Raw genomic sequence first — 15,668 nt, 5'->3', positions numbered from 1 at the left:
GGCTAACACGGTGAAACCCCGTCTCTATTAAAAGCACAAAAAATTAGCTGGGGGTGGTGGCGGGGACCTGTAGTCCCAGCTACTCGGGAGGCTGAGGCAGGAGAATGGCGGGAACCCAGGGGGCGGAGCTTGCAATAAGCGGAGATGGAGCCACTGCACTCCAGCCTGGGTGACAGAGCGAGACTCCGTCTCAAAATTAAATAAATAAAAATAATAATATTCACACCAATGAGCCGGTTGGTTAGCAACATGTGCTGAGAGGCACCTCTGTGGGAAGGATTGTTCTAGGTCCTCTGGGGAGATAGGAGAACATCTCCACAGTTTACAACAGCAGGGCATGCACAAGACCTAGAGAGAACCACAGCAACATCCGGGGATGTGCAGTTACGTGGCGTGTGAATCACAACCCCGGACGCCAAGGGGTTGCACTGAGCGGCACCACCTGACCGTATTTTCTATGACATCTGTGGACCGGTAAGGTCATATCCTCATTACATAAGGCCGTATTTATTCTTCCTCTATTCATCCTCATATTTTTAGGCTTATTATTTATTCTCAATCTCCACCCACTTGAATTTAAGCTTCATGAAAGGAGGGATTTTTATGTGATTTGTTGACAGATATATCCCAAATGCTGACAGACCGTGGCACACAGTGGGCTCGCCATAAATATTTGCTGAATGAATGAATTTAACCATTTCCACAATGGACAGATGGGGACATCTGTTCGGATGGATTTGCTGATGTGTTTGAAGGAAATTTCAGAATCAATATGGATGTACGTTGACGATATTTTTTATTCTATTCTTGTATTTAATTTTCCCAGCTTAAAAGACACAGGGCTAAATCTATTTGAAGGTCTTGGAAGGACAACATCTGGTTTTAAACTGATAGTTAACAGGGGCTTGTGAAAGACATTTAAAAAAATTTTTTTAAAAGAAAAGCTGGCAGCTCTGGAGGATAACTTTGTAAATTGGTTGAAAAAAAAATTAATGAAAGAAGAATTCAATTACCAACACCAAGTAACCTGTCTGAGTGAGTTTTTCTTTAATAAAGCAATTTTTGACTGGCTTGTTGACTCTTATTGGAGAAGCCAGACCAAATTAAATTCAAATTGCTTCTTCTTGGAAGCAAAACAAAACAAAACCTCCACTCCCTTCTGAGGCAAATTATCAGAGAAGATCCTAACCTCAAATCATGAAACAATTTATAAACAACTGCCTCCAAGGAAGCCAGATGCCACACAAATCTGACCTATGCACACAACTAGCTGGTGGAGACACCTGTGCGTTTTCAGGTAGAGGCCCTGTAAAAACACCTTGTTTATTTTTTTAAATGAAACTGAGTTAATATTAGCTAATAATTCCTGATTTTTTTTCTACTGACTTTTCAGACCCCAGCATTTCACAGTAAAATACAGCCTCCTGCATATTGAAATAATCCCCTTGCATATTTAATAAACAGCCATTAACTGCAGTTCAATGATTGCAGTTCAGTGTATTGTAGGAATATCTAGGTTTAACCCGGGATTTCTCAGCACTTTGTGTTCTTCATGCGTCAAATTGCCTTGATGCCTAGATTCCTAAATCAAAGGGAACATAGTCTAATTTCAAATTGAAGTAAAAGAGGAATTGATGGGTATTGCCTTGTAGGCAAAACATAGCACAAAGCAACTAGTCTGATCCCACGAAATAGAACTGTTTGGAGAAAAATAAGCTCAATATTTTAAACTCAAAGTCCCATTTCTGCCACATTTTGCTTTTCATTTCCTTTTAAAGGTTGTTCTTAAACTTTATTACCCTGCCACCCTTCTCCCTGACCTGTCTCCATTTCCCTGTCATTCCTGTGTGCCGGCGTCAGTGATTGGGATATCTGCAGCTTTGTCCCTCAGCACACTGTGGGCCCAAGGGAGGCAGACACCTGCTGTTAGCATGCTGGCGTGGTCCTCTGCTCTCATCATTCAAGAACTGAGCCTTCACAGTCTCCTGACCAGTCTCTGGACACACCTGTGCATCCCAGCTTGTCAGGCAGGGGTATGTTTTATTCATCACTAGATTCAAAGTCCATTGTCTGCCTGAAAGGAATATATGGTGCAAAGACTTGGAAAGAGGAAATTTCACTCAGAAACCAAATTGTTGATCGCCAATTCACCAAATGGCTCAGTCAGCAGATTTACTTGTTAACTCAGTCAGCAGATTTGCTTGGGAACTCTTGAGTTTCAGTTAATCAGTTTTTGTTTTGTCTTCACAGCATCAATGTAGAGACATTGAGCTGTCCCAGCTCCTGTTGCAGCTGGAAACTGAAGGGTGGAGAGAGACAGAGACTGAGAGAGTTTAGCAAGAATGTATTTTTGAAGAAAGATATCTTATGAATGTATTATTCACTAATATATTTACCCATAGGAAGAATATATAAGAATTCTGAATATTTAAGAATCAATTAACAATTATATTCTTCATGAATATGTTTATAAGAATGTTTTTAAGAGGAATATTTATAAGAGAAAATATTCACAAAGAATATATTCTCAAATATTAAGAATATATTCATAGAAACACTTCATAGTCACAAACACATTCTTCAGCCTTAGGAATTGCAGAGACAAACTGAATATTCCTTAAAATGAAGCAAAGTTCAACATTCCAAAAGAAATAAGTAAATGTGGCAAGTCAGTCATGTGTTGGGTGGTTAAGACTGACTTCTACATCAAGCCAAGGTGTAGAACTCAGGGTTCAACCCTGGGCCTCACTCCAAACCCCAGCACTTTCCACGATCCTTCACTGCCTCCAACTCTTACTCAAAAGATGGAGATTCTTTGGACAAAGGTGACTTGTCCAAGAAATCCCAGGCGTATCTGAAAGTCAGTGCTCAGCAAAAGAAAGCTGTCATGACCTGGAATCCTGTGTTAACAAGGAGTCAATCTCTTTTGCTGTCACTCTTAGAAATGCTTTGGTACGTGGGTTCTACAAGGTCAGGAATTCTAATCACAGGGGAGAAGTGGTGTTCAAAGATTGTGAATGATAGCTTTTTAAAAAATATCCTAGGGCTGTTGGAAGTGAGAGAAATTTATTTTTTCTTTTTGCAAGAGTTATCTAAAATTACAGGCTTTCAAAGACTCTAGTCTCAGCAGTCGTAAGCTCCCTTAGGATTCATGCTAATGATCTAATTTCCAGCATCATGGTGTGTACTTATGATTGTGATGTACAAATGGTCCTTGGGGGAACTCTTTCTAATAACCTGGAAGTTTGTATTTCTTGAAGCCCTGTTGATAATTTTTTCCTTTGTCCCTGACTCGATTCACATTCCAGGGGGATCAGGAAAAGAGGAGCAGAGTCAGAGGCTAAGGCTGTGCCCAAGAGCAGCAAGGTCTTCAAAGCCACCTGTGCCATTTCCAGGTGCTGCTTGGCCCCTGACAGTGGTGGGGTCCTCCTGGCAGAGTGAACAATCTCAACTCTTATGTTGCAAACCTTCCTGCAGAGCATCAGGAGAGGGGGAAGGGAGCTGGGTGGAGGAAGCTGGATGTAGGTGGTCCAAGGCAGTTGGGGCCCCTTGACGGCACCCCAGGGGCTCCTCCAAACATGAGTCACACCTAGAAGAGTGGGCCCTGCGGGGTCCTTGAAGACTGTGTCAGGCTTGATGCAAACTTAAGGGGTTTGTTCCAGGAGATTCCTGGAAGTTTGGTCTTCTGTCGACTTAAAGGAACGGATTGTTGTTCCTGTTGTTTTCCTCACGCCTATTTAATGGCTGCTGTCAGGTGTCAGCACCTTATATGTGCTGTTTACACTCACATCCATGCAGACATCCCCAAAATAAAATTTTTAAAAGCCCTGGAGAAGGTATTTTCTTATTTGTAGAGAGGTTACACCTATTTAGGAGGCTGCAGAGCTGGGATTTGCATTGAGTTGGGTAGGCTCACTTTGTTCATTGATACAACAAATCACTTACTGTGTGCCAAGTAAGTGCTAGATCCTATGCTAGGTGCTTAGAATAAATGAGCACTATTTATTTATAATAAATAAATAAATGGGCATGCCAGACCCAGTCTTTGTCCCCGTAGATCTTCTAGGCTAGGGATGAGGGACAAGTAATAACAATAGTGAACAGCAATGCAACAGGGAGGCGCAGCCTGCTGTGGGGCTCTTAAGTGAGTCAGGAACCCAAGAGTGACGGAGTCCAGAAAGACTACTGAGAAGTGGGAAGAGGAGGGGTGAGATGGCCTCAGGCAGAGGACCCACGAACACAAAGTGGAGCCTGGGAGCAGGATGAGTTTGGAGAAATAAAGAAGCTCAGTGCAAATCCAGCCTGGATGTGAACAGGAACAGAAGATGCCCAAAAGGTGGGCACTGGTTGGGTTGTGGTGTCTGTAGTGTGCCAGGGCCTGCCTGGGCCAGCTCTCCGGTGCTGACTGCACATCTCCTTCTAACTCCAGTGATTTTGTGTTGGTATAAGATGAATTCTACCACAGAAAGGACAAAAAAGGCAGGTGATTTGAGTTTCCAGGCTGGCTTGAGCAACTGCTGTGACGATGGCATTGTTCACTTGATGAGGAGTATTAGAATGGAGGGATCAAAGCTCCCTGTTGACCTCAAGGTTGAGGTGCTTGAGTGACAATGTGGGGGTGTCTGGCAGGCAGCTAGATACCTGGATCAATCCCTTTCTGTCTGATCACACTGTCTCCTAGCAGCACAATAGTTCAACTCCATTTGACTTGGTACTATCCAACCTGTCCGAGGCCCTTCTGTTGAAATGACATGTGTTAGATATACGAACAACAAATCTCAGGTCTTCCATGGAACCTATACAATAAGCAATTTTGAGGTTCTTATTCATTTTAAAAACTCCCATTTAATCTCTCAAATTATTAACATCTAAACCTGCTTTCCTTGGGAAATATATCCCAAGAAAGATAGCACTCAAAAATGGCTGACTTCCTTGCTAGCTAATGTGGGCAGAGTTACCTCTGTTCTTCCATGGCTAACAAAAAAACAGACTCCATGCTGTGGCATGGGCACAGGTCATAACAACATATGCATTAAGGTAGTGACGTATAAATTTTGTTTTCTCTCTTTATTATCATTTAAAATATATTAAAATTTTAACATGGCAGAAGCAGGAATTTTAACTGCACATGGCAGTCTACAAAAAGCAAAACAACAAACAAAACTCCACAGAAACAAAATTTACATCAACCAATAATATATTAAAATTTCATTTAGGTAAGGATCTAAAGAAATGTTATATATGCACACATCTTAGAGTTTATTTTCTTCAGTGAAAAAAAAATGTAAAGCTTGAGAAATTCTCCAAGCAGAATCAACTTTCTTAAACCTTAACATTCTTAATGAAGCAAGTGGACATAGAACCTCTTTTTAGAATCTATTCCCTCTTTCTCTCCACCCACAGATGGTGGCTCTCCACTGCCGGAAGAGCATTTATAGCTGTTCCTACCTGTAAAAGTAGTAACAAGTGTCAGAAAAGAGGTACTTGTCTTTCAAAACTGTGGGACTGATTCCACACAATTTAAGCCTCGGATACAATCACTTACAAAACACAAATAAAGCCTGACAACAAATCGGAATGTTTCAAACAAAGAATAGGTACCACGCTCCCTACTTTAGAGATCTTCCCTTTGAACAGTGTGTCTCCGTTTGTAAAGATGCACACAGCCCCAGATGTAATATAACACAGCTCCTTGTTACAGGGGTTCTGGCAGACCGCGGTGGAAATCAGTCAATCCTGAAATGCCCTTCAGAGTGGGAGCAGGGAGGAGTTCTGTGCAGGTGAGGGTCTGGCCCACCAGCCACACCAGTGTTAGGACAGGGTCCCTTGAGGCCCCGCTGATGGTGGAGGGTCCTCAGAAGGGTCTCTCCAGCTTTTGGAAGTGCCCACCTCGCCGTCCTCTTGTTAATCCTGGTCACACTCCTTTGTGGAGGCTCCAGGAAACCTTGGGAGCACAACCAAGAAATGGATAATGGAACAAAAAGGAGAATGAATGAATCATGAAAACATGTGCTTCTTCTTATTATTTTTTAGAGATTCACACTTTCCTGAGTAAAGTACACAAAAATCTCACGTGAAGTCTTTTGAAAGCACCAGGCCTCTACGTCTTAGACTAGCTGTGCTCCATGGCAGATCTGAGCCAAGCTCGACGTTCTGGTAAAAACATTAACAATGTATTCATGAACACTGCTTTTCTAATATTTTACCGCTTGACAGTGCTATGCTTGTAAATGGAAAATGGTTTTTTTTCTGGTGACGGAGAAGAATAAAGGTGGATGTGTGGGCTTCTTTGGTCTGTCTTGCAAACACATTAGAGATGAACGGATCCCACCAAAGATAACAATGTTCATAAACCAAACCCACAGATGGGCCTAAGCCTCTGAATCATTGGCACTGGACCAGTCATCAAAATCCTCTAAACATATAAACAAATCACAGACACTTTAAAAAGTCCAGATTCAATGTGGATATGGCCATTGGACATTCACATCAAATTAATGTGCTCCACTTTTATTGCTGAAAGAGCGCAGCTCCTGGTGCCAGAGGAAGTTCAGGGAGCGCCATCATCCCTTGACTTCTTGGCCTGAGACAGTATCTTCTTCAGGGAGGTCCTGGGAATTCCTGAACATCAGGATAGAGTTGTAAATCTTCAGTGCTGGGCCCAGTTTGATCTTCATCACTTTGACAATGTCTGTCTGTGTCAGAAGCAGGAAGGCTTTGCCATCAATCTGCTGCAAATACATAAATAGACACAAACAAAATTGTTTTGTCACGGAAGCCTGTTTACTCACCAGTGACACTTAGGTTCTGAGTGTGACGCGGAACCCGTCATAGCCTCCGTGTTGAGCTCACCAGTGAGAGAGAATGACAGCAGCTCTCACTTGGCTTAGTTACAACCATTGCTCCACTTCAGTTCTTTCTTCTAGAAATTTGAAGTGAAATTTAAAAGGAGCTCACTCTGTTAAATACGAACTCAATATACATGATCTGTTCCTAGGCTAAGTTTCTATTGTTGTGTTTTAAAAAGGTTGGCTTGAATTTATATCAAGACCCTTAAAACCAAGTCAATCCCCAGGAATTTTTCCCAAGAGAATAACGTGCAATGTGTATACTCTAGTATTATTTATAATACTGAAATCTTGAAAGCAACCCAGTGTTCCCAATAATAGCAGAAATAAATAATACTATAGTCAGAGTGGGCTACTATGCGGTCACCCCAAATCAAGTATCTATGAAACATTTAATGATTTAGGATTTTTTTTATAGATCGGTAAACAACAGAACATGGTATATGATAGAGAAGAAATTCAGTTTTACTTTGTACAATTAAATATGCATGGCTGCATGTATACATATGCATATCTAAAATATTTGAAGTCTGTACACCAAATGTTAACATAAATTATCTTTGGATGGTAGAATAGTGGTTAGTTTTTATTTAATCCTTTCAACTTTCCTGTTTTTAAATTTTTAAAAGAATACATACCAGTATAAGCAAAAATACATACAAAATAAATGTTTTATTTATTAAACTTTGAAAATATATTTCAAAACTTGCACAGAATGATGTTTGGCTCAATATGAATAAGATCTGGGGCTCTGATGTATGGCATGGGTGGTAATGGAAAGAGTTAATTTGACTTTGGTAATCATTACACATTGTACATGTATATCAAATCATCACATTATACACCTTGAATATATTCAATCTTGTTTTGACAATTAAATATTTTTAAATTAAAAAGATATTACAGCATGAACTGTAATAGCTTCCCTGAGACTCACAGGATGGCAGTGGCCACTGTGTAGGCTGCTTCCCCCAGCTTCTGGATGTCCCAGTGACCTCAGCACAACATCTGGGACTGCTGCAGCATCACTGATTGACACAGCCTACCTCAGATGATTCCTAGCTCCAGAATCAAGAAGGCAGGAATGGGAGGGTTTTCTACGGAAACACTCTTCCACGAACTTAGCACTGTGGTTCTAAACCTTTTCAAGTTTAATAATACAAACCCAAGCCAGTTGTGGTGGCTCATGTCTGTAATCCCAGCACTTTGGGAGCCCGAGGTGGGCAGATCAATTGAGGTCACAAGTTTGAGAGCAGTCTGGCCAACATGGTGAGACGCCCCATCTCTACTGAAAATACAAAAATTAGCCAGGCGTGGTGGCATGTGCCTGTAGTCCCAGCTACTCAGGCAGGAGAATTGCTAGAACTCGGGAGACAGAGGTTGCAGTGAGACAAGATTGTCCCACTGCATTCCAGCCTGGGCAACAGATCAAGACTCCACCTCAGAAAAGAAGAAGGAGAAGAAGAAGGAGAAGGAGAAGGAAAAAGAAGGAAGAAAGAAGAGGAGGAGGAGAAGGAAGAGGAAGAGGAAGACGAAGAAGAAGAAGGAGGAAGAGGAGGGGGAAGGGGAGGGGGAGGAGGAGAAGGAGGGGGGAACGGGAGGGGGAGGGGGGGGGAGGAGGAGGAGGAGGAGAAGGAGAAGGAGAAAGAAAGAAAGAAGAGGAGGAGGAAGAGGAAGATGAAGAAGAAGAAGGAGGAGGGGAGGGGGAGGGGAAAGGGGAGGAGAAGGAGAAGGAGAAGGAGAAAGAAAGAAGAAAGAGGAGGAGGAGGAAGAGGAAGAGGAAGACGAAGAAGGAGGAGGAGGAGGAGGAGGAGGGAAGGGGAGAGGGAGGGGGAGGGGGAGGAGGAGAAGGAGAAGGAGAAAGAAAGAAGAAAGAAGAGGAGGAGGAGGAGGAAGAGGAAGACGAAGAAGAAGAAGAAGGAGGCGGAGGAGGAGGGGGGAAGGGGGAAGGGAAGGGGGAGGGGGAGGAGGAGAAGGAGAAGGAGAAGGAGAATCCTGTGGTGTCAATATCTCACTGATAGAATTTCCCTGGGACCCGAGGGGTAGGGTTTTAAAGTTTTAACATTTAAAAAAGGTTTTAAAACCTTTCTGTGCATTTATGATATATTGTCTGATAAGGATTCATCCATCTAGAGGAGGAAGCACTTTTCCCCTCGGAAAAGGCATTTTCCCCAAGGCAGAGGAGAGAGAATGAGCCTACATCCATACCCTGACCTGGCTCAGGTCCAGCATTTTCAGGCAAAAATTGCTGTCCAAATATAAGGTCCTAAGAATAAGGTCATGATGGTGATGATAACAGCTAACAGTTATGGAGCTATAATAATCTATTATATGGGTTTGATCCTCCTGATAACCCTGTAATATAGAAGAGGAAACCTGGAATTGCAAGCTTAATGACTTGCCCAAGCTCACACAGCTTCTAAGGGGCAAAGTTGGGATTTCGGGCAGGGCTTGTTGGAGCCCAGAGGAGACCCTCTGCTGTATACTGCTGCCTTTATTAAGCCCCTACTTTGGGACAAGAACAGGGCTCGGTGCTTCAAACATGATCATCCTAATCTTTAAGGGCCCCTCTCATAAATCTGTGTTTCAGAGAGGAGGGATAAGAGGGGTTCAGCAATCTGTCTAAAGTGACAGTTCTGGTCAGTGAGTGCCAAATATAAGCAAGTCAGCCTGCAAAGAGCCACTCCCTCTTCCCCTACGTGGACAGACTTGAGGACAAGGCGGGCCTTGGGCATCACTACCTGCAGAGTGGACTGTATGTGTGAGCGCGGCCAACTATGCCCAAGCCATGCTGAGCTCAGGCAGAGCCAGGCGAACCCCACATGCAGCAGCTACCCAGACTGAGACCATCTGACCTTGATGCTGAGTTCCTCTACTGTGCTTGGAGGGGTCCAGAACCCAAAACTCAGTGAGCACTTCCCTTAACCCATGCATGCTCTGAACCTGAGAGAGGGAGAGGTGCGTACTGCCTTTCAGTTTCTACGAGGGTGGTTTTCTTGGAGAGTTCTGGAGCAACAATGGACGCTCTGAGCTCTCAGATGGATATGAGCTGGAATCCGACTGTGCCCTTTTCTTGCTCTGCCTAACCTTCCTGGGCCTGAGCTTCTTCATCGGTAAGCTGCCATTGTAGAGTTGTCATAAGGATCAAAGGACAATGGTTGTAAAATGCTTAGCACCGTGCCTGGCGCGTGGCAAGCCCCTGATACACCATCACTGGGATTAGTATGTGCATCATTCTGTAGCTGGTCCAGTCTCTTCCAGGGCTCCTGTAGCTATGGATCCTAATTCCAGGAAATATGCGAAGCAGTTCAGTATGTTCCCAACCAAGACGGGGCAGAAGATAGAAACCCCCGAGAAGGATTTGGGGCTTCTCTGGAAGCAAATGCAGGGCAGGGATAGGTAGGAGGGTCCCATGCTGACTTTGGAGTACACAAATCTCCTCTCTTTCCCAGGTGCAATCCCAAAGGAGGATTCCTGCCTTCCCCCAAATGGCTTCAAGCCACCAATAGAGAGGCCTCATGACACCGATAGGTAATAATTAATTATCTTGTTCATTTACTCTTCCAGCAAATAGTATATGTACTGAGCATGCTGCATGCACCAAGCACCATGGCATTCTGCAACAAAACCTAGCAAAATATAAGAGGACTGAAGGCAGAGACTGACCCCGCTTGGTCTCACACTGCAGAATTGGGCTCTATTCCTGCTGGATCTCCTTTCTCTTGCTGCCCCAAATTGTCCTTATTTACACTTAAGTAAATGATAACAAAACACTTCTGGGTCTAGAAGTATATATATATATATATATATATACACACACACGCATTTCTTACCTCTTTCTTAAAGCACTTGGCATGTTCTTCACAGCCCAGAAGAGACTGTACAAACTCAGCCACCTATAGTGCAAGATGAAAAGCCTAATTTAATACATGCACCTGAAATAATTTTAGGGTTGTAGTAATCCAACATTTAAGTAAAATATACTTAAAGTCTCTCAAACACTTGGGAATTAAATAGTATCTATCAAGTTGCATTAGCATTTGTCAACTGAGAAATTAGACGAGCCCCCAATATTTTTTCTGTCCTCTTATTACTGGACTGACCTGCACAGGGTTATGGTTATAATGATGACAGTAACAGCCTCCATATGTGAAGCTCTGGCATTCTGCAAGTTCTGTATCTGATTCTCCTGACTCCCCTGTGGGGTCAGTGAGGGCGAGGCCAGTGGACTTGTGCAGCAGTTATCACAGCAACAGGCAGGAGTAAGGACCTGCCCGCTTGCCTTTAAAAGGCAGACCCAAAGGCAAGGCCTTCTCCTATTCATCTCTGTGGCCCAGTTCCTTACCTGGAGCCTGGTGAACCACAGGCGATCAGAGAATCTATGCGGAGCTGAATTCCCACATAAATGATGGTTAAATGAGGTTCAGCACTTACCCAGGGCCATACACGGTTGGTAAGTAGCAGGGACATTTTGGAATTCACGTTTGTTATCTCTAGGCCCTACGTTTTGGAGAATCAGTCTCTTCATTTCAACTTCCCACCCTCACCATGCCCCCACATGCCCCCAAATATCCTTTTAACAAGAGAGAGCTCAGACAAAGATCTGGCTATCGGCTCAGGAAGCCACTGAGTGCTCCTAATAGATACCTTTGGGAAGCTGGTTGAACAAACATGATAAAGGGTAGACTCCCAACATCAGAAACGACAGCTGGGTGGTCTGCACTACTGCCTAACTCCAGTCCTGTCGCAGCAGGCGATGAAAGGCAGGCTGGAGTGCAACAGTAAATGTCATCTCGGGAGGTGATACTTCTAGGGGAACTGTCTTGTTTGTTTTGTTTTTTTTTTTGGCTCTCTGCTTCTTGTGTCAACCGAATTGTGGGTGCTGGCCCTTCTCCTCTCCCTGGTTTCATGGGGAAGGTTCTCGAGGCTGGAGAGTGCAGTGTATCAACACGTTCCACCCTCAGAGAGCTCTGTGAGCACAGGCTCCCTCCCAGCCTCTCCAGGAGAAGTCAGCCAACGCTGCCCCTGATGGTGCAGGAGATAGCACCAGGTGTTTGCTGATCCCAGGTGACAGAGCAGTAAGGGCCAACTCCCACAGGGCGTACCCTAGGGCTGGACACCTGTGCCCCTCCTGAGCTCTGTCCCCTGTGGTCTCACAGCTATATTTAGTCAGTGCAAATGTGAAGAGTTCAGAATATCTTCTTTTTAGGGGTGATCTGCATGTCCATGTCTGCTTTACTCACCCCTGGCACTGCAAATATATTCTTGAGTCGTTTTACAATCTTCATATAAAGTTTGGAGTGATAGGGATTAAAAAAAAAAAAAAAAGTTCCACACCAGCCATACTGCTGTCATCCAGGTTCACCTCCAAGCCCCAGGAGCATCTGCGCTAGTGAGTGCCTCTGCTGGCCGGGCTCTCAGTATTATGAGCGAATTCACCCAAGAACCCGACACTGGCAATTCAGGCAGAGGAAGCCGAGTCTGTTTGCTGGGCTAATACAGTTTTCTTGTTCTAAGTGAGAAGGAAGCATGTAGAGCACGTGCTCAGTACTTGCTGGGAGCTAATGAAAGCTGTGGAATGCCACTGGTCAAACTGCAGAGACAGGGCAACTGGGGCAGGTGATGGCAGTGGCAGTGCTGTTGGTGGCCCAGGACATGGAGAGTGGCCTGGCTCCATCATTCCCCAGACCACTCTGCTGGTCATATATACTCCAACCCTGCCTGTGTGTGAGGCCTCAGGCTGGCTGCTAGAAGAGCTGCCCTGGGAGCTTGTTGTGCTTGAATTTTCAATGAGTTGACTTGATTAGTGGTGGGAGGATTGAGGGGAACCGGGAGGACATGAAAGCTTACCACTCACTACAACATGTGGTCAAATGTGCTAACACCCTTGAGAAAGGTAGGAAGGCTATGGGTGTTAGGAAGGGACTCCACAAATCTTAGGTGGGACTTCAGGAAGGAAATCAGGAAGAAGGGGGACCCTGAGAGGGTTACTGTTGGATGCACAGTATTTCCACCGTGGCGATTTGGGGTGGATGGGCGGGGGAAGAATTCTAGGCATAGAGAATCCCAGGAGCAAATCCCAAAGCAGGACAGCACAGGGCCAAAGGGCAGGTGTGAGGAGCTGGAGGAGTGCAGTTTGACTGAGCTGAGGAGTAGACAGGGAGTGGCGGGAAGTGGGGAGGGCCGCGTGGTTCCAGGTGTGGGTCTGTACTTCCTCCACAGCAGCGGGGAGCCCTAAGCCCTGGCACTCCACCCTGGCGGGACACTGGAGCTTTCACGCTGACTGTCATCCAGGCCTCATGCCACACAGATGATAAATTAATGGAGCTGGATTGGGTCCAAGCACTGGGTAGATATTTTTAGAGCTTCCCAGTTGGTTCCAGTGTGCACTGAGGGCCGAGAACCACAGCGCTGCAGGAAGCTAGAGGAATGGACCAGCAGGGTCTGGACGGACTTGTGCTGAGCCTCAGGGCTAGGCAGGGCAGGAATGAAAGATGAACACAGGATAATGCTGTAAAGCCACGTTCCTCAACCTCAATACGGACACCTCAGGCCAGGTAACTTTTTGCTGTGAGGGCTGGCCTGGGTGTTGTGGGATGTTTAACGGCATCCCTGCCCTTTACTCACAAGGTGCCAGTAGCAAAGCCCCCTTCCCAGTTTTAACAACCAAAAATATGCCCAGATGTTGCCAAATGCCCCTGGGGGCAACATTGCCACAGTTCTTCTGCTGGGCTCACTTTTTCACAGGAAGGAGGGCTGAGTGTCGCAGGAGGAAATAATAGAGAGGAGGGACCAGTAACTAGCTAAGGAACCATGTTTTGTTGGATGTCAATCACTCACTGCAGTGGGAAAGCCACGTCAGCACAGGGACAGTGGTTTCCCCACTGCTAGGGGAAAGAAGTGGTTGGTTGGAAACATGGTCTCTTTTCCATACTTGTTCAAAGGACCGTTCACAGCAGAAGTGTTGCAAGTTGCTTTGACGGTTTGCCTATGTTAAACTGTCCTTTTCTGGGCAAACAAAAAAAAGACCACAGTCTTCCTTCTCAGTATCATTGGCCAAGAAATCATTGTCAATGTATGAAAGGTAAATTGGATTTTTTTAAAGGAAATAAATAACGTGTTAAACCAAAGCATCAACAGAGCAGATGCGGCCCTGCCCCGAGGTGGCCTCTGCCTGGCCTGCAAGCAGCACTTGCCGCCTCCACCTCATCCTCCACCCGGCCACCCTCCTCAGCTTCACACTCCTCCGAAAGGCTCTGCCATTTTGGAAAGAGATTCCCATTCGATTCAGTTTATCTTTTCTTTTTCCAAAATAAGGAACAAGTTCCATGAACTCTATTAAGCAGACTTCTCTGGCCAAGAATTTTAAAATATGCAAAGGCCTTGATTCAGTATTATTAGTTGGTAATTACTTCCCCTACAAATAAATTGTATTTTGAGCTTTCATAGAAAGCTTTGCTACAGATTTTCTCAATGAAAGCGGTGAGTTTTAGCATAGAATAGAGTAACATCAAGAAGTTTCCCTTTCATTCTCCCATTAAAAGAGAGAGATATTTTTTCTTCACATTTGTGGAAAATGTGGACAGCTGTCTAGAGACGCATAACCTCTGCGAAAGACGAAATGACCATCCACTTGCCCTGCACCCATAGAAGCCATAGCAGTGGGGTCACCTGGTTTTTCAAAGGGGGTGATCACACTGTTGGAGCCCAGTGGGTGGCCTGGGCCTTGGCTTTGGCTCTGGGCAGCGCCTGGTGGTGTGGGGGGCTGCCACGCGGGTGTCTCCCCTTGGTCTTGACTCTGGGAAGTGCCCCCCACAGTGCTGTGACCACTGACACACCAGCACTTCCCACATTCTCAGGCACACAGTGTCCTACAGCTAAAATCCTTGCTTTGTTTTGGAAGGACACTGAGAAAGTTAATTCTAAGTATGAGACAGCAGTTTGGGGAAACTAGGAGGGATGACACTGCCCAGGCTCTGAGAGGAGCCCATCCCGCCAGCCGACCTCACTTCCCCCACGACCTACTTTCCCTGGCATCGTCGCTGGAGCCCAGCAGGCCTCGTGTTCTTCCGTGGGGCTGCTGCTGCTTTAAATCTTTCCAAATGCCGGTGTTCTCTATCTCGCTGAGCCTGTAGATATGTGCCGGACTATACCGGCTAATCGTCCACTGGGGACCCTGTTGCCAGCCTGGGTCTTATTTTTTAACAGCAGAGTTTATTTGCCCTTTTTTTTAAGGGCTCAATTGTATAAGGCTGCTCTGCTTAGTTAGCAGTACCCTGAATTTTTCAAAAGCACCCCTTCCTGTGTAAAGGCTGCTTTTAAAGTGACTGCCATCTTTTAAAGTTAATGAACATTTAGGGAGCACTTGGTTGAGGCTAGAGCAATTTATATGTGGTGCTTTAAGAAGTATTTTTTAATAAGAGAAATAAAAGTACCCATACGTGCACCAGGCTTACCTGAGTCATACCGAGGGTGGTAAATGAGCACACCACATATCATGCCCTGCCTGCCTCCATGTGCCTAGACATATATACCTGGCAGAATCAGGGAACAGACTACATAAAACCCACCTGCCTATTCATTCATGAACTCATTTACTCACTCGAACATTTGTCAAACCCTCTTCTGTGCAAGATGCTTTGCAATAAGATAGCAAAAGATTAAAAGATATAAAAATATATGAAACTATACTAGTCCCTACTCGTAAAAGCTTATGCTCTTGTACAGGATATTTTCATGACTCAGAATAAGACATATACTTTACATCTCCATAACTTATCACGTGCACACACCCACACACATCCCTCACCGAAGTTTAGC

The 15,668-nt window shown here is 44.8% G+C and overlaps 1 protein-coding gene and 1 long non-coding RNA gene across 9 annotated transcripts in view; one reads left to right on the top strand and one right to left on the bottom strand.

The window, feature by feature from the left end:
* Positions 1-5,048: 5,048 nt before the first annotated feature.
* L3MBTL4 (L3MBTL histone methyl-lysine binding protein 4) overlaps positions 5,049-15,668 on the bottom strand; it is a 450,027-nt gene continuing 439,407 nt past the window's right edge. For all 8 annotated transcript variants that reach the window (XR_004180024.1, XR_004180023.1, XM_021929961.2 and 5 more), the window contains 2 exons: positions 10,682-10,744; positions 5,049-6,731 (listed from right to left, as the gene is read on the bottom strand). Coding sequence is in view for 6 of the 8 variants with exons in the window: in XM_021929961.2 (XP_021785653.2) it covers positions 6,564-6,731; positions 10,682-10,744 (231 nt within the window). In the remaining 2 variants the exon portion in view is untranslated. The remainder of the gene's footprint in view (positions 6,732-10,681; positions 10,745-15,668) is intronic.
* Positions 8,824-15,668, top strand: part of LOC108583026 — a 30,202-nt gene continuing 23,357 nt past the window's right edge. The window contains exon 1 of the long non-coding RNA XR_001897199.3: positions 8,824-10,379. This is a non-coding gene — a long non-coding RNA (uncharacterized LOC108583026). The remainder of the gene's footprint in view (positions 10,380-15,668) is intronic.

Source organism: Papio anubis, chromosome 19, assembly GCF_008728515.1.
Source record: "Papio anubis isolate 15944 chromosome 19, Panubis1.0, whole genome shotgun sequence".
NCBI classification, from domain to species: Eukaryota; Metazoa; Chordata; class Mammalia; order Primates; family Cercopithecidae; genus Papio; species Papio anubis.
The sequence above is the reverse complement of the archived record's forward strand: the minus strand, read 5'-3'. Positions and strand labels throughout refer to the sequence as shown.